This window comes from Enoplosus armatus, chromosome 4 (genome assembly GCF_043641665.1).
Source record: "Enoplosus armatus isolate fEnoArm2 chromosome 4, fEnoArm2.hap1, whole genome shotgun sequence".
In the NCBI taxonomy this organism is placed as follows: domain Eukaryota; kingdom Metazoa; phylum Chordata; class Actinopteri; order Centrarchiformes; family Enoplosidae; genus Enoplosus; species Enoplosus armatus.
Window position 1 is genome coordinate 17,358,117 of NC_092183.1, and position 23,346 is coordinate 17,381,462.

At 41.3% G+C, this 23,346-nt stretch overlaps 1 protein-coding gene across 1 annotated transcript; it reads left to right on the forward strand.

The window, feature by feature from the left end:
* The first annotated feature begins 898 nt into the window (after window positions 1-898).
* On the forward strand, window positions 899-22,137 carry antxr1a (ANTXR cell adhesion molecule 1a). Its single transcript, XM_070904253.1, has 18 exons — window positions 899-1,059; window positions 4,122-4,193; window positions 4,292-4,363; window positions 4,934-5,015; window positions 5,176-5,209; window positions 5,875-5,954; window positions 6,620-6,688; window positions 6,928-7,008; window positions 7,905-7,965; window positions 8,596-8,694; window positions 11,767-11,836; window positions 11,936-12,014; window positions 12,336-12,431; window positions 13,997-14,038; window positions 14,954-15,049; window positions 15,316-15,483; window positions 16,327-16,407; window positions 21,712-22,137. The coding sequence occupies exons 1-18, from the start codon at window positions 902-904 to the stop codon at window positions 22,135-22,137; spliced, it is 1,866 nt and encodes a 621-aa protein (XP_070760354.1). The 5' UTR covers window positions 899-901.
* Window positions 22,138-23,346: the final 1,209 nt, after the last annotated feature.

A 23,346-nucleotide genomic window follows, 5' to 3' on the forward strand; every position in this document is an offset into this window, starting at 1 on the left:
GATGCACAAAAACAAATGTATTCATATAATTAATATATTAATATGCATGAGTGACTTTTCAATCACTCCAAACTACATTGGATAAATATGAGCTCTGAAGCTCCACAAACTTCCGTTAACTACATTGATTATTGTCACGACTACACATGTAAGGAACGTTAGTCTAATACTACTTTTATGTCATCAAATATTACAACAACGCTGATAATGTCTTCATATTTGCATTCAGAATAAACGCTTTGTTGTTGAAAATACATTTAATGATTAGACTGCTAGCCTCTTGGCTATGAGCTACCACAGGCTGTGTGCAGTAAACTGCTAATGTTAGCTAACTCGCTAACCTCTATGGGAAATAATAATGGTGGGTGATCTGCACTTTCACAGTATTCGGGGTCACTGAGTTTATATTAATAACGATCTAGTTTAAAAGCAGCCACCAGGCACTTATCACCACCAGGTGGCAGGACAAGCAAGCCGATTCTGGTGTTTCCACTGTATTGTCTTCATCACTCTCATCCTCACCAGGGCGAGAGAGAGAGAGAGAGAGAGAGAGAGAGACTTGAAAATACAAGGAGAGTTTTGAAAAGACTCTTAGACATCCAGGATCTGAGGATCTCTCAGTTGCATGGCCTGGTCATTAACAAAAACCTGCAAGAGTGGGAGGTTGTGGAGCTCGTCTCATCCTTGTGTTGGACCCAGTGATGAGACAACAGTGAGACCCACAACACTCATGCTTTCTCTCCCCCCCTCCACTTCACACTCGTTGCTCTCCTTTGGATTATTGCTTTTTTGATGCTGAAGACGCCTGTGCAGGATTGAGAGAAGAATCTGCAAGGAGGATTAACTTTGCAACTTTTTCTTTCTTTTTTTACCAACTTTTTCTCCATTGAAGACTGGAATAATGCCTTCGTGCTGGAGTAGAAGCTCCTGGTTTGCTGTGGTGTTTGGTGCTGTGCTGGTTGTTCTTGCTGCTGGTAATGCTGGACCGAACCAGGACAGGAGGCAGGCTGGGTCGTCTTCATGCTTTGGAGGCTTTGATCTTTACTTTGTTTTGGACAAGTGAGTTACCTGGCACACATTACCTGAAACACCTAGAAGGGATGGATGAATGGGATGGTTTCTGTTGACAAGTGAAAGCCATTCGTGTTTAAGTCTATGAGAGACATTACTTAATATATCGAGAACAATAACTCATTTTTGAATTAGGAATTTTGTTATCTTGCATTGTGTTTATCTCCAGCGACTGAGCTTGACTTGAATATTCCACCTGTCTCTGCTGATGGCATTGAAAAAGGTATCATGACGTATTACTTTATGCCTTATCATGAAAACATATTAATGCATAGTAAGTAAATGTGCAGGAGTTTATGTTGTTCTTGTGCTTCTCCCATCATGGTCTGCCAACATGTTTTCATGTCATCACCATTGCTGTTATCATTGCTCCCCCTGGTGTCACATCATTCAGGAAAATGGTTGGATAGATTGATGCATTACTCTGATAGGCCTCGATCTATAATTCAGCTTGGCATGTGTCTACAGATGGTAATGATTAGTGGTGTGTTAGGTGTTCCCCCATTCATCAGTCAGCTGCTGGCTGCACAGACTATAAGCACTGTAGCTTACTGTTGTGTTTTGTGTTCATCCTCATTAACATAACATGAACCATGTGGGCAGTCTTTATCCAGAATTGGTCGCCTGTAAGTTCATAAATGACCTGCATCATTATATTTCTTCATCCTCTTTGAGTTCTAACAGTAAGTGTCTCTCAAGTAGGACACAGGATGTTTGTACTTCCTGTAAAGTCATTTGGATACATTGGTCTTGATTTAGAAACAGTTTCCATGTTTTTCTAACCTGGTTTTTGGTGAGCTCTGTGTTTCCTTTCAGCCACATTGAGCATTTACCTGATCATATCAATAACATTTTGATGAGGCATGATATGGTTCCTATAATTTCTTATCATTTTTACAGTTATCTGGAGGGTACACATGATACATTTGTAAGTAAATCTTTAATTTCCATACTCTACAAATTTAGCTAAACAGGAATTGAGCAATCTCATCAGCAAAGCCAGTCAAGTGAAAACAGTTTATGGTTCTCAAACAGGGTCAGTGTCATACATGGACAGTGTTTACCTGAGTTTTCCAGACTGAGGAGACTTGTAAGGAGAGCACTTTATACGGGAGATGAATATGTACACAGCCCCTCTGGCACTGACAATTAACTTAGCCAGGCTGTTGCTTTTGGACTGTAACAGAGAACTTACCTTATGACATTTGTGTTTTGCAAACCCGGCTTAAAACTACTTGTTTTTGTAAGCCGAAATGTTGGCCAACTAGGTTAACAACAAATGTACAATCCAACTCATCAAACCAATCATTTTTCTTATCTGGAAGATGTGGTTGCAGGATTGCAGTCTGCCATCTCTCTCCGTCGCTCTCCCTCCAGAGATGGTGATGGATTTTCCAGTTGTCCTACAGCACAGTCAGTCTGTGCCAACACCAGGCTCACTGCTGTTTCTCTGAGAGGAAATTAGGCAATTGTATGTAATAGAGAGTAATTGTTAACATGAGCCATGTTTTAAAGACAGATTTATATTACACACGTGACATGACAGCATTTATTGTCAGGCATCAATTCACTGTATTAGCCTGCCTTTCAGCAGTGATGTCCTCCACCTGCCCTCACTGTTCTTTTGCAGTATCTGGCTGATCTCTCTTCTCCTCTATTCTCTTTTCTCCGTGTCTGCACAGCCCTTTCTCCATTACGTCCAGATGTTCCAATGTTTCAGCCTGTTGGCTGGGCTGTTTGTGCTGCGACTTGTGTCATGGCAACAATGGAAAAATAGGTGTTTTGAGAAATGTTGCAGGGGGGTGTGGGGTTATAAAAACACAGTCTAAATGGAAGACATTTTGGTAAGCATCAACACTGATACATGCAAGCCTGATGCAACAGTATATTGATATCTACAGATAATTAGATAATTAGATTAGATGATAGATAACTTCTGAGAAGATTTTCTCCTCCCAAATCTTTAATCCCTTTATCTTTGTTTCCTAACAAGAACAGAGCATGACACAGAGGACTTTGTGGTCGTTGCTATACAATCCAATAAAAACATCAAGTAAAAATGTGAAAAGCACCAGCTCAGATTTGAGTTCATTAGCAAAGAGGGAATAGAGTACAAGATGATTAGCATCCACACTGACCTAGTTGTGATCACAGAGCTGGGTGCATGGAGGCTTGATGAGGGTACATTCATCCGACTCCAATAACACTGATATAATTGCAGCTGCATTATAAAGATGTTAACAGTAATCTGAGGAGTACGACATCATTGCTACTCCTCAGAGTAAGCCAGCTGTGCTGCCCAAAGCATTTAGTCATGCAGAACTATTCTGCAAGCTCTGTCTATTCTCGCTTTAGAAGTATATTCCATTGATGGATTATTTGTCTACTGGGCACAGGCCCAGGGGTTGCAAGGGGTCAGGGGGCGACGACTGCAAAGAGATGCAAAATGACTACTTCAGACACAAAACCACATTAAACACACGCAAAAGGACCACAAAGAGATGCTAAATGACCACAAAATAACTGCAAAGAGATGCTAAACAACTACAAAGCAGCAACAAAATGACTAGAAAAGATCAAACCTCCAAAGAGACACAAAATAACTACAGAGACACAAAATGAACACAAAGAGACGCAAAACTACTACAAATGGACACAAAACAACAACAAAAAGATGCAAAATAACTACAAAGAAACACATAACAACCACAAAGAGACATAAAACTACTATAAAGGGACACAAAACAACAAAAAAGAGTTGCAAAACAATTACAAAGAAACACAAAACGACCACAAAGACATGCAAAACTACTACGAAGTGATGCATCATTTGTAGTCATTTTGTGTCTCTGGGGTCTTGCTCCTATGTCAAAAGAGTGGGAGGGCTTTTAAATGTATGTTCCCAGGGGCCCATTGTCTCGAAATGTCCATGGTCTGTTGCTAATTTGACAACACTCAAACAGTAGTACAGATAACAGGTCTTGAAGTTTAGATGCACAGCAGTGGTTGAAAAAGACATCCTCACATTCATTTGGTTTTTCTCTTCCCAGATCTGGGAGTGTGCAGAACCACTGGACCGAAATCTACCACTTTGTTGAACATCTAGCTCATAAATTCATAAGGTAAAATGATAATATGAAAATTGTTCATATTATGTGGGAAAACATGTAACAAGAAATGATCGCTGATCTGTATATTTTTTTTCTTCTCCTTGCTCCAGTCCACAGTTGCGGATGTCCTTCATTGTGTTTTCCACTGAGGGAAGGATCTTAATGAGCTTGACAGAAGACAGGTGGGTGCAGATCCCCTAAAAACTGATTTCAATCCTTTGCTTTTCTATCATCTAGCTGAAAGAAATGAGCGTAATACCAGATTTGGACACAGGTCACACACAGTTATGATCCCTCTGAATTTTTATGACCAAGAGGAGATACTTTCCCTCACTGTGATCTGTCTATAGTATCGTCGGTCTGGACAACCACTTCATCGTGTGGTTTTTGACGCATTGTGGGAAGTTTATGTGTCTAATCTTTCAGAGAGCAGAGTGTCTCAGCAGCCACAAAAATCCTTTCACTGTTTCACTGCTTCCCTCATATCTTAATCTACAAAGGGCTCATTTCCTGCCTATCTGCGTGACAGTTTCTCAAGCCAATACACACCGATACTGTTTCAGTCCATTCATCTGTTACACATTGCTGGTATTTTCTGCAAATGCTGCCCTTATGGAAACTATTACTCTGTTACCATGCCTCGCAGTGTCTGGTTTTAGTCAAAAGTATGTTCACAAATGAATCTGACAAAATAAATACTTTCAATTAGATTAGATTTTCAACAATGTGGATTACCTCGTTTTTATGCTCAGGGAACGCATTCGCAAAGGTTTGGAGGAGCTCCAGAGGGTTCTTCCTGGGGGAGACACCTTCATGCATGAGGGCATCCTGAGGGTGAGTGGCCTCTGTATGTCCAATTCTGCTTGATCTCTACTCTGTCTCACATGGCCCAGAGAGCTAAATGACTGTTGTGTTTGAGCATGGAGGAGACCCTTTATTCACTGCATGCTACCAGATAGTCTACTGGTTCAAACCAGCTTTCCTTTTTTCACAGGCCAGTGAGCAGATATACTATGGAAACACTGAAGGTGTGTATTACTTTTCTTTTCTTAGAAAGGGAAACACAGTAAATTGTTTCTAATGTAGGGTAAGCCAATTTTTACGAGTAACTAAGTACAAACCAGAACTTTTTTGAATGTATGATTGATTTTGTCTATGTCTGTGGGTATTTCCATTAAGTCAGTGGTTCCCAAGCAGCAGGGCACCCAAGGGGGTCACAAGATATATCTGAGGGGCCGTGAGATGAAAATTTAGGAGAAAAGGACTGTAACATTTTTGTCTTTCTATTTTTGAGAAACTGGATGGTTTGGCTGCTTCAGGTCTACAAATGATTCAAATTAAACAACCTGCTCACAGCTCAAAGGAATATGTAACCCTGCGTGAAGGTTTTTGGGTTGACTTTATGTGATTTCAAAGTGTTACAAGCCAACATGAGTGGGATCCACTGCGTTAAGTGACGGTTTGGATTTGCTCCTTGACTTGGAGTTACCTTTGTGAAAACTCAGAATGAGTGTGTTAATTTCTTAATAGGAGGCCTTCGGGGGTGTAATTAAAAATTGTGTGATTTAGATTACAATAAATTAGACTGTGAGCTATAAGGAAAGTGATTCGATTTTGCATGGTTATTTGCAATGGAAGATAAGATAAGAGTGTGAAATTGCAGCAGGGTTGACCAAGTTCTTTCTGTCTGCAGGTTATCGTACTGCCAGTGTTATCATAGCTCTAACAGATGGAGAGCTGCACGAAGATCTTTTCTACTACGCTGAGAGAGAGGTGAGAGAGATAAAGAGAAGTTAAATGGGTCACACAAATTATAACCAGGTGAAACACGTGACTGAGCACGTGATGGATCACATCAAACACTGCCCCCCTATACATCACCACTTTGATCCTCTTTCTTTAGTCGGGAAAAATGGGGTCAGAGCGTCTGTCAGATTTATCAGTCGTTCCCCTCACATCTGCGCTGGGATCTAATGATTGATTTGCTCCTCAGACCATTCAGACGTTATAGGTGAAGGCGTGCAAAAGCCTGACACTTTAATCAGCTTAAAGTGCCCTCAGACACATGTTGACATCAGGGATGAAGTGGGGCTGATGCTCCCAGTAGCTGGAAATGTTGCTCTTGACAGCTGTGGGCTGCCTTAGGTTGTCATTTAGCGCCAACACCATTACAGTTTTATTACAGGCATTATTACTTTGAAATTCAGTATTTGGCTTATGTGTTCTGTTTGGCATTCAGGCATTTGTGTGACATTGTTATATCACGTGAATGATATTATTCACCGGGAATATGGTGTTGCCCAACTTCTTGTAAGCTCTTGTTAGAGGCCAGACAAACAAGCCTTTTTTTGACTGTTTTTGGGTGATGTTGTGAAACGCAGAGATGTAATTGAACCCAGGCTTCCTGTTTTTGCTGTGAATCTGTGCATACCTCACAGGCCAACCGCTCCCGAAGTCTGGGTGCCTCAGTTTACTGTGTGGGGGTGAAGGACTTCAATGAGACACAGGTGTGTTTTTTTTTTTTTACTAAGTTTTAGTCTGTACCTTAATGTCTCATGACATCGATGCTTCAAGGAGTGAAATAGATAGTAAGATTGTAAATTTGAAGCTTTGTAAATCAAAATTTTATTTTCAAAACATTTAAACCAGTGTCTTTAAGTAGTTATACATTTCTACTAACTAATTCTGTGATGAATAGGTGTGCAGTTGTTACACTTGTGACACTTGTAATTTGTTTCCTCTCTAGCTGGCAAAGATTGCTGATAGTAAGGACCATGTCTTCCCTGTAAATGATGGATTTGAGGCCTTGCAGGGGGTCATCGACTCGGTAAGCATTTCAGGTCTGCCCGCAAAACAGCACTTACATTAAATATGTAATCAATAGTACCAGTTACATTGAGGACTGGTAGACAGTTGAAAAAGAACATGTCTTAGAGGTTCGTAGGAAATCATCTTGCTTGAATGGACTTCATGTAATCTCTCCCATCATTTCTTCTGTAATCCGTCTACACGCTGATCAAATAGCACACAGGAAACAAGACAAAATAGGTTTGAAGCAACTTATTCCGTCTGTGGAGTCTGGCCAGGGACAGAGTTCCAGGAAAACCTGCTGCGACTGTGACTTTCCTGCTTTTGATCATCATGGCTGACGTCTGGCCAAACATAATCAAAGTGTGTGCTGTATCTCTTAAGACCCACCTCAGTGGCGTTGACTTGAATTGTGTATTTGCGAGCTCGAGAAATGAAAAACAGTTTGTCGTGAAGGGGCTGTTGTCACTTGGTTACCAGGTTTGTTGAGCAGACTTAAAGGTCAGGCAGCTGACTGTCATCTGGAGCAGATTAACAGTCAACTGAAAGCTGTTGCTTATTCATGTGAGCGGGGCAGTGGGTCATGAATCAGTATTCCTCATCTTCAGGGCTACAGTATGTTCCTGGAGAGCAGCGAATACAGATTCATCAGCAGAAAACAAATGAGAATAAATGGAAACTTCAAGCCCAGAGACCCTAGTGGCAAAAGGTTAATTAATAGGCACATAAAAGTCACTCAGTGTAGAAGAGAATAGATTAGCACAATCTGAAAGAGACAGACCCTGTAAACAGAGGCTATTACAAGGCTCCTTGTTGGTGCATTTAAGAATATTCCAACATTTGAGATTTGCTGGCTGGCTGCTTCAAAGATTTGCATTGATGATCTCTGTAATGCCTTTCTCCTCATCTCCTCAGATCCTGAAGAAGTCCTGTATCGAAATCTTGGCAGCAGAGCCCTCTAGTATCTGTGCAGGAGGTAAGACAAAGATTTACCTCCCACTGTAGCACATCTTAGTAGACCCTACATGATGTAAACCTTGTGGACATTGGCTTCCTGCTGTATGTGTAAAACTAATGATGATTGCAATCAAAAAAAGTTCCTTTAAATATATCACAAACCACAAATTAGGCTTGACCATTTGATGGTAACAAAAAACAGAATGACCCTAAAACATTGTTGTTATACAAAATAAGGAAGTATTTAGGGAATTATGTTATCTCATACATGAACAAAGTCATGTATAGACAAAGAAATGTACAGTAGATTATCCTACATACAGTCATGACATTACCTATGTTTTGGATCAATTAAACCCCCAGAGAGGTCACACTCCCTGTTGGATGTCTTATGAACAAACTCCAATAACAGAAATTACAATTTCAAACTAATTTGAAATTTGTGAGAGGATAGTTCTGCATAAAAAGTGCTGTCAGGACCAGATATAGATATAGAGCATGTGTTTACACCCACTTCTTTATGATAACAAAATCTCTTTCCCTCACTGAAGGCATTTCAAGTCAGTAACACGAGAAATAGTGGTTGTTGAGAGCACCACATAATGTTGTCACATGTTGAGACGTTTGTGTTTCTCCTGTCCTCACTTAGAGTCCTTCCAAGTGGTGGTGAGAGGAAATGGATTCCTCCACGCCCGCAATGTCGATAAGGTCCTGTGCAGCTTTCGCATCAACGACACCCTTACAAAGAGTGAGTGAAACATCACTGAACATCTCCTCACTGACCCTGCTGAACCACATGTGCTGTTTCATCACACATGAGTGTTTTACTGAGTACACATTGACTCACAGCATCAAAGCTGGTCGCTCAGTTCATTTACAATAAAAACAGTTGGAATAAACAGATGAGCGTGCAGGCCATTGTAAAATTAATCTGAATTACTCTTCACAGAGTCTCCCAAAAGTCAAACACCAAGTCAGCCACACAGCTGGAATCCTCTACGATCAAACAAGCAGCCATGCTGGTGTTACTGGTATCAAGGCTTTCTGTTTTAAACAACACATTGGGTAAATTTTACTGCCTGGAAAGGAGCCAGAAACAAGAGATAAAGGAGAACGAGTACCACACACGAGACAGAAGGAGGAAAATGCCTTAAGGAAACAACCAGTTTCCCCACGGTCTTTACTGGTGGCTTACTGTAATAGTTATTAAATCCACCAGGCTTGCCACAGTGGCGGCAGGAGGTGCTGGTCTAATTACAAAGCAAAATATTCACCAGCATTGAGTCACAAACAACGTCTGCCCCTCTGAGTGAGAAGTGGTGAACAAACGTGTTTCCTTTCTAACCTGCTGGCATGTCAGTGCATCTTCATGTCTCCATCAGTCAACTGGAGTTCATTGTCATACTCTGATAGAGGAATTTATTATTGGAAAATGTCCTGCTGTCAGCTCTCTTTGAGGTCTGTTTTGGAGTTTAGTGCCATGTTGCATGATGGTTAACCATCTTTTCTGCTTTCACATGTATATACTGTATATGGTATGCACGACAGCACACATTAGCTATCCAGAGAGACAGCTTTCTTCACTTTAACGGTGGTTACTTTGGTGATGCCATCAACATTCAGCACAGGCATTTTGCTCTTTAAGTCAAATTCTTGTAACAAAGTAAAAAAAGTATCAATCGAACATCCACCTTCCTGCAGACAAACAGCGGACATGGAAACAATTTGAGAAAAAATGATCTCCTTATGTCAATCCAAACATACTTGTATACTCCTAATGAAAATAATGAAAATAATTAGGCCACGGTTAGCTCGCCTGGAGATAAACATTTGATCGGCTATAAGAAAAAACATTTCTCTTCTCTCTAATACATCTCTACCCTCGCCTTCAGTGGCTCCCCCATTCCAGCCCTCTGCATACTTCGCAGATATGGTGAAATGGTAAAAAGGAAAGTGGCAATATGTATAACTGCAAGATGAATTGATCTTTGAGTTTGAGTCTCCAGGACAAAGCAGCAGCAAATACAGTCAGGTGGGCTGGGATTTGGCAGGTCCTCCCCTGAGCTATCCATTGTTGTGGTGACAGATGTTGCAACTATGGAGCCATGGACAATATTGAACTGTGTGAATAATGGGAAACAAGACTTGAAGAAATAGTTCAACGTTTTGGGAAATACGTTTATTCGCTTTCCAGCAGAGAGTAAGATGGGAAGATCGATACCACTCTCATGTCTGTACGCTAAATATGAAGCTACAGCCTGCAGCTGGTTAGCTTAGCTTAGCACAAAGACTGAAAACAGGGGGAAACAGCTAGCTTAGCTCTAAGTAGTTCAAAGGTCTACCCACCAACACCTCTAAAGCTCACTGTTCAACAAGTTATATCTTATTTGTTTAATTCGTAAAAAAAAAAAATGAAATGTAAAAACATCACTTGGTTTTCCTTACTTCTGTCTCTCCTCACCATGGCAACAAGAGTCCAGGAAGGTAAAACCACAATTGGTTATCTTTTACACTTCTTTTCTTGTATGGATTAAACAAACAAGATATAAAGTGAGCTATTATTGAATGTTAGAAGTGCTGGTCAGCAGATTTTGTTACCTTTGGACAGGCTAGCTGCTCCCAGCCTTTATGCTAAGCTCAGCTAAGCTAGGGCTCTGGCTTCATATTTGCCGTACAGTGGTAGCCATCTACTCATCAAGCTTTCAGCAACAAACCAAGTGGTTGAACTATTCCTTCAAAATTCTGTCTGATAAATTCTTACTTTTCTTTACTTTCCCATAATCCTCTGCAAATTGACCTTGCCGACCTTGTCCAATAGGCATCATCTTAAGCCATAATTCAAAATAATTTGCTTGTTAAAGCTGAACTCTGGGCGCTGGTCTGCACCTCACAGTAAAACATGACCTCTCTCTACACTTGGGGAGTAAACAGTCCAATAAAACACCATGACATGGACTCTTTATCCTCAGGGATTTAAACAGTGGAAATCTGCAGAATCAGGTCCCGTCAGCTTTTTACTGGACTTGCTGCTGTAATTTGTCATTTATAAGGCTCTCAGTCCTATTTGTCATGCTTTAATAGTGCAAGGCCATTCTGAGTGCAAGGTGGGTACAGAGATGAACTCTGATTGGGACCGTATCTGGGCCAGTTTGTATTGGCGCTGAGCTGTTTTTGGCAGTGTTGCTCCCCACCCCTCCCGTCCATCCTGCATGGTGTTTCAAGAGAAGAGCAGCCACGACCCATGCGGCTGCTTGTGTTGATTTCCTCAGTTCTGGGGTATGCTCTCCCCCCGCCAGGATAAACAGACAGGCTTGGGCGACGATGCTTGTTGGAGCCGCTTTCCTAAAAGCCAGCTGGACAAGGAGAGGACCTAGATTTGCCTGAAAAACAAAAGCTGTGATGGAATAGTTGGTTTTGGTGTTTCTGAGAGGGATACAGATGTCTTTAGACAGCAGACAACAAAGCACTTGTTTTGAAGAAACACTCCTCTCAGACAGTTTGTTAATCGAGTTACAGTTAAAGATGTGACATCATTAAACTTCTGTGAACATGTGCATGGTTTCCCCTCTCTTATTGGCCAATACTGATCGAATTTAGATGAAGTCATGCAGCATTATTCAGTCAATAAACTAATCTTACTGTAATCAGGCTCAACAGTGACATAATCCGAAAGGTGATTCAGTTCATGATTTGTGATTAAAGCCTCCTGGTTCGGTAGCTTTAGTCAGTGAATACTACTGGCTGTTACCACAAGACAAGACTGGAATGTTTCATTGATTCTTTCGCTGTTTTTCTTGACCCTGTCCCTCTTCTTCTCTAGTGGTGAAGCCTTTGATTGTGGAAGATACATATCTTCTCTGCCCTGCACCAGTACTCCAAGATGAGGGGATGTAAGTCCTGTAACTTATGTCAATAAAAGTGAGGTTTCATATGACACCATCTACTCTGTTTACCGCCTAAATGACAGCTCAGACATTTTACTTTTCCAGGGCAGCAAACCTTTATGTCAGTATGAACGAAGGCCTCAGTTTCATCTCCAGTTCGGTCACCATTACCACTGTGGGCTGTGTGAGTACAAAACAATGTAGCAGCATTTAGCTTCAAAACACTATCCTTTTGGGTAATTGTGCATTCCAACTGTAAACAAAACAAAGCACTAACTAAAGATATCAAACTAGTACAACAAATACAAAGAAGACATCTAAATGATGGATGCTAAGTAATTAAAGTATTTCAGCAGAATCACAGTCTTTAAGTACTGATTCCATGGAAGATAAAACCAAATGAACCTCTTTCCTGCACAAAGCATTCAGCCGAGAAAAGTGGTTTACATTTTTTTAGTGCTCTACATATTCAGTCTGTGTAGACGTGTCTGTCTGTCTATCACAGTCTGATGGGACCATCCTGGCCATAGCTCTTCTCATCCTGATGCTGCTCCTCATCTTGGCTCTCCTCTGGTGGTTCTGGCCTCTCTGCTGCACTGTGGTGAGTTTTCTAAAACAATCAATCAAAACATGCACACATGCTGCTTTACAGACAGCTTCTGGCCCATTCTTTTTAGATTATAGATGGCTTAAAACACTTTTGGAATGCAGTGATATGGTTTACAATAAGACAGAGAGAAATGTCTTTTCCAGGTCTGTCTCGTCTGGCTAACGCCCCCTAAGGCTTCTTATTAACCCAAACAACATTCCCATGGGGAGAAGGTTAGGCTCTGTGAGTCAGTAAGGGTGTACGACCCTTTTGGATCCCTGCAGCTGAATTTAGTCCACAACCAGAAGAGGTCAAGGCCAACGGGTGAATGTGTGTTTAAGTAATTATGCTGCTGTTAAAATAATTTGTGTTCCCAGAGGTCACAGCAGGTGACCTCCCTGTCTCACCTCTCAATACTTCCACAGTATATTCACTAAAAGACTTAAACTGGTAAGACTTAGCAGACTCTTCCATCAGTACCAGGGCTGAATAATTTGAATTTCCAGCTAGTGGTGTGGAAACAAAAACTCAAATAGGCTGTTTTGGGTTGAGAGTTTTAGAAGCAAGATAAGTCAACAGAAATAAAAACGTTTTATGATAAGTATTGTTATGACAGTCATCTGGTCTGGATACAGTAAGAAGAGGAAATGCGCCTGGAAAAACACATCTGTGCCATTATTTAGACAGTGGTCAAACTGAGAGCACGACAATATTTCAACAAACTTTCTTGTTACCAGCCACTCTTTGTCAAAATCTGTATTTCTCCTTTCAAATGAAGAGCGTCTCTTCAAAATCCACTCCAATGTTTCCAGTGCTGGAAACAGGAACACTGAGCATTGCCAGAGAGAGATGTCAAGCTTTTACAACATGGCTGTCCCTCCCTTTACTTTTTTTTCTGTTCTTGTCCATTAGTTGCACATTCAATACTGTGCAGCAAGTCTGTTTAGGAAAGCGATGCTAGGTTACCATGGGGAATCGTTTTGTGTTCCAGGATTTGGAGAAGCATGGAGGAAAATGACAAATGAGAATCAGAATCACTTAATTTGCCAAGTGGATTTAATGTAGAAGAAACTGTCTTTATTACACTGGTGAAAAAACACACACTGACAGCTCATACGGTGACATACATATGGGAAAAGGCACAAGAGGGGACAAGACATTAATGTTCTGTCTATGTGCAATCATGCAGTGTACAACATACTCAGCAATAATCAGATAAATAGGAAAACTAAAATTATAAATACTATAAACTTTTATGGATGACATTGCTCCATATAGCACGTAAGAGCAAAAAATACCTTATTTATGAGCCCATTACTCTTCTCTTCTACTAATCAACAACCACAGGCCAAGCAATCTGGATGGCAGATTTCTAGGTCAGTGCATTGCTCTTGTAAAGTAGCTGGTAGAGACTTTTCCTCAGCCACGTGTTGTTGTGCAACCATCTTGTTGCGCGCAGAGAACACGTTGCTGTGACATGCAGATTATATAAAAATCAATTTTGATACATGTGTTTGTGTCTTTTGTTGTCACCTCCCTCCCCCCTTTCTTCTCCTCTCATGTTAATCCCCCCCCAGATCATCCATGAACCCCCACCAGCAGCTGTGGAGGAGAGTTCGGTAGGAGCTGCACCATCTCCACTTCATGTGTTTCTTGTGACCCCCTCCCAAGAAAAGCTAATTATTTAAGATTCAGACAGCTGCCAGTGTTTAGGTTGTGTAATTGTTCAGTTTATGCATTTTAAACCTTAATGGCCATGCGGCGTCATTCACTCGCTTTCTGGCACAAAACAATGATGTCACTCGTTTAGTAATTCATCAAATGTGATGTGGGTTAACGCCCTCTTAGAATAACAATGAAATCCTGACTTTTACTGTTTTGTTTTGTTTTTTTCCTCCTGCTTTAAAGACGACATGTTTTATGTTCAAGACTTCAATTCATGTTTTTCAAATCACATCCTCTGGGGCTCTTTTGGATCTTCGTAGAATATAATGTGAAATTAAACCGACAAATTTCAATTTGACCAACAAATTCACATGTGTGGGACACACCGGGCTGCATTTATTATTATTTGCATCAGTTCAACTGAAAATTAGGTTTAACTGTTGAATTTATTCCAAATACAGACTCCAATGACAACCATGGCCTCAAAGACAACTTTCAGCCTTCATTACAGCTTCCCCTGTCTGACATCCTGGTAGATTATGAGTCAGACAGGATGTATTAAGAGCTGAAACATCACAAGTTTGGCCAGTGGGCTTTGTAATTTCCTCTGATCTGACAACCAGCACAGAGGGGACAAAAATAAGGGTTGGGTTTGGAGTGGGGAGGGCAGACAGAGAGGTATTTACTTGTGAGAGGGCATTTTTACCAGGCAGCTCCTAGGTGTTCATTTGGCAACTATACATTTATGTAAAAACAGTGAAAGGTTAATTTACCCCTTTATTGTCCTTTAATTGTAGCTGGTTAGCCTGTCAAATGGCTCGTTAATGAATATTTCACAATAAAACCTACTTCCTGTCACTCTCCCACAGGATGATGAAGACTTTGAAGCCCCTAAGAAGAAATGGCCAACTGTGGATGCCTCCTACTATGGAGGAAGAGGAGTCGGGGGAATCAAAAGGATGGAGGTGAGATCAAGTAAATCTCAAGTCATCTAAACTATCTGTTGTGCTCTTCAACTAAGGACGGGGGGCTTAAAAGTAACCTGCTAAGATGTTACATGTTTACACATTGGGGTAACGCTGCACTGAAATCAAATCACTGCAAATCATCTGTGAATTTCAACTCATAATTAGACACTTCTGACTGTCTTTTTACCAATGATGTAAAACATTAAGAATAGTGTGTGGCACACAGTCATAAATCTCTGACTCTCCATACTCTGCATTATTAGGTTCGCTGGGGTGAGAAAGGCTCCACCGAAGAAGGAGCAAAGCTGGAAAAGGCCAAAAATGCCAAAGTAAAGATGCCTGAGCAGGAGGATGTGCCGCCCCCCATGCGGATTCTCAACAACGGCATGCACAAACCCCCGGGGCCACGCAAGTGGTACTCACCCATCAAGGTACAGCACCAGAGAGCAGCCAGGAGGAAACTGTCAGGGGGACGTGTTTGGTCTGCAGATGCTCTTGCAATCTCATTGTTGACGACAACTAAAAATGGCAAACATATAGGAATTATGAGTAAATGGCAGAGGATTTGTGAGATATTTGTTCAACAAGTCGTGAATATAGCTCAGCTTACATTTAATTAATAAAAACATTCACAATTGTTTAATAGCTCTGTTGGGACAAATGCTTTCTTTAGCTGTTAGCACGCGTGCTGCATGACGTTACAACATCTGTTACAAATTACACCATGTTAATCTGGCTGAGGATATGTAAGTAACAGCATTAGTAAAATGTCATAGCGAAAGTAGCATGGGGTGTGTTAAGGTAGTAATGCTTAGGTGACTACTGGCACGCATTCCCTTCCTCCAGGGCCAGCATGGGGTTAAAGGAGTTGTCCTTCCCAGTCAGCGGGGGATTGCTAATAGAAACCAGACTCCTGTTGGACTGACCTCCAGGGAGCAGGGCTGCACAGCCAGCAGTTTTGTGAAGAAAAACAGCTGCATTTTCTGCCCTTATCCTCAAAGTATTTGCTGTTTAAAAACTATGAAGAGTCAGTTCACAGTGAACTGAAACCATTTCAGTTTGTCACTGTGAAATGGCTGTAGGAATTGGACAATACTGGGCATTTCATTGCAGCTTGAGTGCTGGGTGCGGAACTGTGTTTTTGAGTGCCCAGAAGGGTTGATACCAGATCAAGTTTTTGTCAATAGAAAAGGGCAGTTGTTTTATCCTTAAGAATAAAGGCAATTTAAGATTATTGTTATTTCAAAGTTTGATTTTATTCTCTATTTCCATAGAGCAAACTGGATGCATTGTGGGTACTTATAAGAAAAGGCTACGATCGTGTGTCTGTCATGAGGCCTCATCCGGGTGACAAGGTAAGAATAACTCAGGTACACAGATTTGTATCAAACGTGCCCCATTAATCAGCCTGTATTTTACCGACTGACGTAAGGCCTTGGCTGTGCATTAGCATTTGGCAAAGGAGGAGATTATTTTGTATCTGAAAAGGTTGAGAAAATGAACCAGCTGTGAGCAATGAAGTGTGCACAGAGAGACTCATGGGAAAACTTGTGGTGAGTTGGGATTTAGGCTGCAGTGTCTGGCTACAGTATACTGCAATGTAAAGAGGTCTGGGGAAGTCATTATGAAAAGCCAAATGCAATTCCTCAAAGGCCAGCTGTAGTGTTTGGGGGGGGGGGGGGGGGGGGTGGATAACTGTGCGATGACCTCTACTGTTGGCAGCTGACATGTAGTCTGAGACTGTGGGATCTACAAGTGCAAGTGAGTCTGAGGGAAGTCTGTATATAATAATCCCTCACCCGCAAGAGTTTATGTAATGCTTCATCTTTCCCTGAGTAAGAAATGTTGATCTAAGAGCAGCCATTACCCTCAAAGTTAGAAAATATCTCTAACGTCAAATGTACTCATCTGTCCTGTCAATTCTCTCTGTTTTTGTGTAATTTATAGTATATTAAGTTTGTTTCAGTTGTGCATATACAAACTATAGAGACAGTGATGTCTGCTGTTAAACACAGGCCTTTGTATAAAGTCTGGGGAAGAGCTGGTATGTTTATTTTCACAAAGCTGTATACGGTGGCACACAGCTGTAACAGGGGCCAGGGGTAAAATGTGATTTATTTGAAACCTGTTGTTAACAACCAACAACAGGCAGATAGTGTAGAAATGTGTATCCAATTATGCAAATTAATGCAATAAAATGTTTCCATCTGATGTGACGGTGCAGCCATCAAAATATAAATATTCCACTCACATTACAGTGTTTTATGGACCAGTTAACAACACATCTCACTAACAGAAAATCTGATTAAATAGCCACTGTTGCATAGTAAAGCTGACATTAGAGGACCTTTTTTTAATTTTAACATCTTCTGGGTGCAGTATGAGGAGGTATATGATATATATATATATATATATATATATATATATATATATATAGATAGATAGATACATATATAGTGATGACTTATATGTACATCACACCTATAAGCATGTATGTGTGAGGCATACATGGCGTATACAGTATATATGTAGTTTACATATTTTATCATATATCGGATTTATGTATGTGATTGTTCCCTATAGAGAAATATATCATATACTTCATACAATATGTAAAATTGCAGGAAACTTTTAAGTTAAATTGCTAAAATAATTGGGTGTGGGAGAGGGGCCGCCGCTGCCAAAACGCGCAACATATTTAGTCACATATAAAGTTCAATGACAATAGCCTTCTCCTCAGTGAGCAAAGTTTGAGACCTGGGAGCAAGCTGGAGAAGGAGGAAATAAAGGTCATACTCCAAGGCAAGGATGTCGTCCAAAATGAAATTCTGGAGCCTAATTTCCACTGTGCAGAAGGGACTGACGACACTGAAGAGCAGTCTGAAAGGCACGACAGTTCTGGGAGTTAAAGGAGAAAGGGAGCTCACAGCAGGACGAAGACGACAAAGTGGAGGAGCTGAATGTCTGTGACATTGCCGTTAAGTGCAAAGCGGAGAAGGAGGAGGCGAACAAGACTTCATGACTACTGTGCAGCAATAAAAAGCACTGAAGAGCAGAGCAGGAGGGAGGACTCCCTCAAGATTTGCACATTGTGGGAGGTGAAGGCAAAGGGCAGCCCAAACCAGGACAAAGACAACTTGAGAAAAGAGTCACATGAAAACGAAGAATCACAGGAGCACAAAAATGAACCCCTCCCTGAGGGGAACTTGTTTCCAGAGAAGCTGTCCACGAAGCCAACGGCCTTGAAGGCAGAGCAGGGGAGCTTGGAGCTTGACTCAGAAAGCTTGAAAGAAGACGAGAACGTCAACTGTTTGTCTGTCCAGTCCTAGGAGAAGGCCATGTGCCACAACCTTGTAAATGAACTCAGGCACCTTCAAGCAATGACTAATGAACAGAAGGACGTAGTAGGAAGTATTGAGGCCTGAGGCCCAGAAGAAGGAGGAAGAACTTGTACAGCTCCTGAAGGAGGCGAAAGACGAAGTAGACTCTCGCTCTGCACAACAACAACCTCACCAAGAAGATTAGGTCACAGAAAGAAATGGGCGACATCCTCCACGCAGCAATTGGGGACTTAAAAGACAAGTGAAAGAGAGAGACGCTCATGAGGTTTAAGAATGCAAATGAAAAAACATCGGGTGAGTAGGAAGAGGACCTTGAAGAGCAGAGGGAGCGCAGTAAACATAACAAACAAGGGGGCAGTCTGGATGGAAACACAGCAGCGAGACTGGACAAGAAACCAGTGTCCCTGTTTCTTTATGTATTTCAGTTTGTGTCTCTAATGTAATCATCATCATCCCCACAAACCCCCTTTTAAAAGATTAAAATGTATCAAAATGATTACATTAGTAAGTGTATGTGTGGGGTTATCCCACGAGGCACCCAACAGCCCAGGTAGGGGGTCTCCTCCGGTGTGATCCTTCCATTTTCCCTTAGAAGAGATTTTGGGAGTTTTTCTTTGCCATTTCTTATCAATCTGTCATAGTGTTGATATATACTGTATATGTAGATATAATAAGAAGAAGAAGAAGAATGAATACATAATAAAATAAATGATGAATAAATCTTTCAAAAACAAATTAATGCATCACTAGTGTTTTATTCCAAATGAGACCTTTTTCAAATTTCTTTTTAAATTATTTGTCTCCTGCATTGTCTTTCACCACACCATTCATGTATGTTTCTTTTGTGTTTTGTATGCTCATTTTAGGAATCATGCTCTTTATTAATTTTATAATTTAATCTAATCCAATGTCGTCATTTGGCAAATGGTCAGCAGTTAAGTTTTTATACTTTTACTAAACTGTCAAGTCAACAACAAGTTGTTACCTTATCAAAATAATGGTTTGGCTACGACTTGATCTAACGAACCCTTGTTTATTTGTCAATCAGTCAGCATGGCCAGTTTATCTTGCCTCCAGGTAACATGCAGTGCAGTTCGATATTGAGGAAATGTCTAGCAATCTGCACAGATTATGTCGAGGAGCATGGGTAGCTACACCTGGGGCCTACTGGCTCACCTTATTACACTCACAGTTAAAACAATGTCACCAGCTCTGGGATTATATTCGGAGGGTTACATCCCTTGCTTTTTTTTTCCAGCACAGTGAGTACAGCTAACACCAGTCTGTAATTAGAAGTGTTCAAGTGAGTCCTCCTCACTATAAAGCTCTTCATTAGTGCACTGGAAAAAAAAAGCCTGGCTCTAGTATCCTTCATGATTTGCAGTAAACAAGCTTGTCCTGGTTGCAATTAAAATTCTCTTGTCAAAGCCTTGCTTTTATAACTTCCCCTAAATGAATACTTGCTGTGGTGGGAGGGAGGAGGCAGTTGATCCTACTGCCTGCCTGAGAGAAACCCAAGTCAGGTTCCTGTAACACGTCATGTATTTCTGAGCCTCTAAACACTGCTGTGTTTTTCGTAATTAGTAAAGGAATCAAACCCAGGGCATAACACAGCAGGTTAAAAACTCAAGATCAGACATCTTAAAACACTTTGCAATCACATATATTTGCCTCAGTATTAACTGATTTGTATGTTAGCTGAAACTATAATACAGTGCATGAGTCCAAGCGACGTTAAGGTCCATGATGTTAATTGTCCCTCAGGCACTAAGGACTCAAAATATAAGTTGGGTTTATTTTTCCTTGCCGCATGTATGACATGCAACATTTTGTCTCAGTGGTCATTTGGTAATTGAGAGGCACAGAGCAGCGCTGTTATCCTTTATTAGCCCACTGCTACACCCTGATCTCCTCAGTGCAGCTGCTCCCGGGGTGTAGCTTGTTTCTGGAATATGATAGTCTCTCTTGCATGACCTCACTTTGATTCAGACTGGGAGAGAGTGGTGGCAGGTTATATTGTCCAGCTGAGTAGAGCATACACATAATTGCCCATAACTAAAACTGTGATTGAGAATTACAGCATATTTAGAGATTTGTTGACATTAAAGTGCAGTCATGTAACAGAAAGCAGCAAGGGACATTTTTATATCTTAGACTAATTCAGCTGTCAAAGCAGGGAAGGATGTCATTTTCCAAGCTCCAGACATGAAATGAAGATGTTTGACCAAACTGGCATAATGAGAAGCAAACACAGCAGTTGACAAATATTATATTCATTACATACAGTTGTCAGAATGTAAAGGACAAATTAGATGGTGAGTCCTACAGAACTCACCATCTAAAAATATCAGCTTTGGTCTTGGTCGTTAGATAAACATGGTTCTACTCAATCACTGCTAATATGGAGCTATGAAAGTGACATATATAGTAAAAGTTTATCAGAAAAGTAAAAAAAACATGCCCTCCAATATATTTATCCTTTTTCTATACCACCAATTGACAAAAACAAATGTAACCCATTTCACTCATCTGTTTAATACTTTACTGGCTCAGTTGTTGGTGTTGGAACTTCCAATTTAAGCTAGCTGGGAAACATCCCTGTGTTCCCAGGGTTCTATGTCAAAAAGCTATAAGTAAAGGCTATCTTTGCAGAAAACTGCAAAAAGAACTGTTCAGCCACTGTGGAGATGTGTCTAAAGTCAAGAAAACTGTCTTGACCACAAATTTGAGGAAGAAGTATAACTTCAGTAGGCCATAAGCTGTAGGTGGGTGATTTCAACATATTGGCCTTGGGAAACATACATTGAATATTTGACCTTAAGAAAAAACATTGCTGAGAACATAAAACCCTTTGAAAGGTCTCCTTAATGTGTCATGCTTTATACAGTAATCTGCAGCTGTATGCCGCACAACGTGCACTGGCTGTTATAGTTTTATGAACATATTTAGCTTCAGCTAAGTAGCTAGCTGAAAAAGCTGGTGCTTAGTGTGTTAAGCTGCCAGGCTGTGTCCGACTATTTACTGTCTGCCACTTTATTTGAATGTCTGAATTCTGAGTGTACATTTCATTCACTTTATAGCGCTCTCAAATATTCCCACAATGAAACGAAAAAAGTAGCCTACCTGCTATCTCATTATATATGCATATCAAAAATGGACATGTGGAGAGGAAAATTGGAAATGTGTGGGGAAGAGCAGCAAACCTAAGTGAGACCATCTCAAGTGAAACAGAAAATACGTCTCACTTGTTGTTCACACAGAATGTTGTTGATCTTCACTATGTGTTCCTCTAAAATCTGCTCTGTTTTCAAATTTCAGGGCAGATGCATGAACTTCACCCGCATAAAGTCTCCGCCTCCTCATTACCCACACTACAACCACCACCCATCTCCTATCTACAACCCTCCCAACAGGAATCCACCTCCGCCGCAGGGCACCCTACCACCGACCCCCAGCAGCCCTCCATCATCGCCATCCTTCTCCTCCTCCGCCCTTCCACCGCTACCTCCAACGCCTCCTCCCAACTCCACCACTCCCTCCCCTCCCATCTCGCCTCCCCCTTACACACCACCTCCCAACCGGGCTCTTCCTCCGACCACCCTGCACATACCTGCCCCGCCAGCACTGCCACCCACCCCTCCGCCCTCTGCCTCCCCGACCAGTTCCCTGCCTCCTCCTCCTCTGGGACCTCCTCCGGGACGAGCTCCTCCACCTGCCCGTGCTCCGCCTCGCCCAGGCCTGTAGAGCTCTGGCAGCAGACGGGAGAGAGTTTGAAGGATTTAAAAAGGCAACTGAGAGTCCCACCAGCAATCAGCACATGACCATCCTTGATTGTAATGGCAAGCAAGGAGATGAGAGCGCCTCGTGCCACGCTCAGTGGACTGTGGCCTTTCTGCCTCGTGAAGTGGAGCAGTGACGCCTTGTTTTCAGCTATTTGTCTACAGTGACTTTTGTACACATTTAGCCCAACAGTGCAATTGCTCTGATGCTTGAATTACACAGACATTCCCTACAAATGAGGTCATGCAGGCCAGCTCAAAAACATTGACCTCCGTGGTCCTCAGAGCTGCTTCAGGCCCTGCTGTCCCCTCCATGAGCACACAACATTGGATGAATCCTGACCAAGCAGAGGAACAAGAGCTTGAACTAATGCCTCTGTACATAGGCCCTCAACATGGAGCACAGCCATGTTCAACATGATCATGACACTAAAGAATGTGCCTGTGAAACAGTTGTCTTTTCAGATAAGAGACAAAAGATATTGCAAATGCTCCACACACAGCAGATTTAGAAGAATCTTAAAAACCCAGTTTTTGTACTCTTGAATGTTGAGCAACTGCATGCAATAGTGTTTGAGTCAGCATTTTTGTTTGTTTTTATAACGTTTCTACCTTGTTTTATACGACATAAAAACATTTTTTATTTGTACCTTAATCGTGGAGTCGACCACATTTTCTGAGTTGAAATTTTTAAGGTGAGAAAAACCATAAGCATTGCTGATAAACACATGTACACATGTAAACGTATTTAAACAGCAACGTATGTGAACTTGTTCTTGCAACTTTTGTCTTCCATGCCGTATTAAACCAGCCTAATGCGAGTCACAGCTGGCCTATTTTTTATGCACATCAAAGTAAACAATAATTTGAGATTTAGACACTAAAGTAGCCCTATTACTATAACCGATTTGACCAAAATGATTGACTGAAATAGTTACATATGCTCTGTCTATCAGTATGTGGACAAAAACAGGTCAGAGTCCGGGAAAAGCTTTGCACATCGTTTTGCTCATTCACCCACGGCCTCTAGCAATATGTGTAAATAATGATTTTGATATAACCACGTGTGTTCAGATATCTGTGTGTGTGTGTGTGTGTGTGTGTGTCACAAAGAAAGAGAGAGGCTAGTCTACCGTATGTATTGTGACAACCAGTCCCACAGTAGACTGACCTC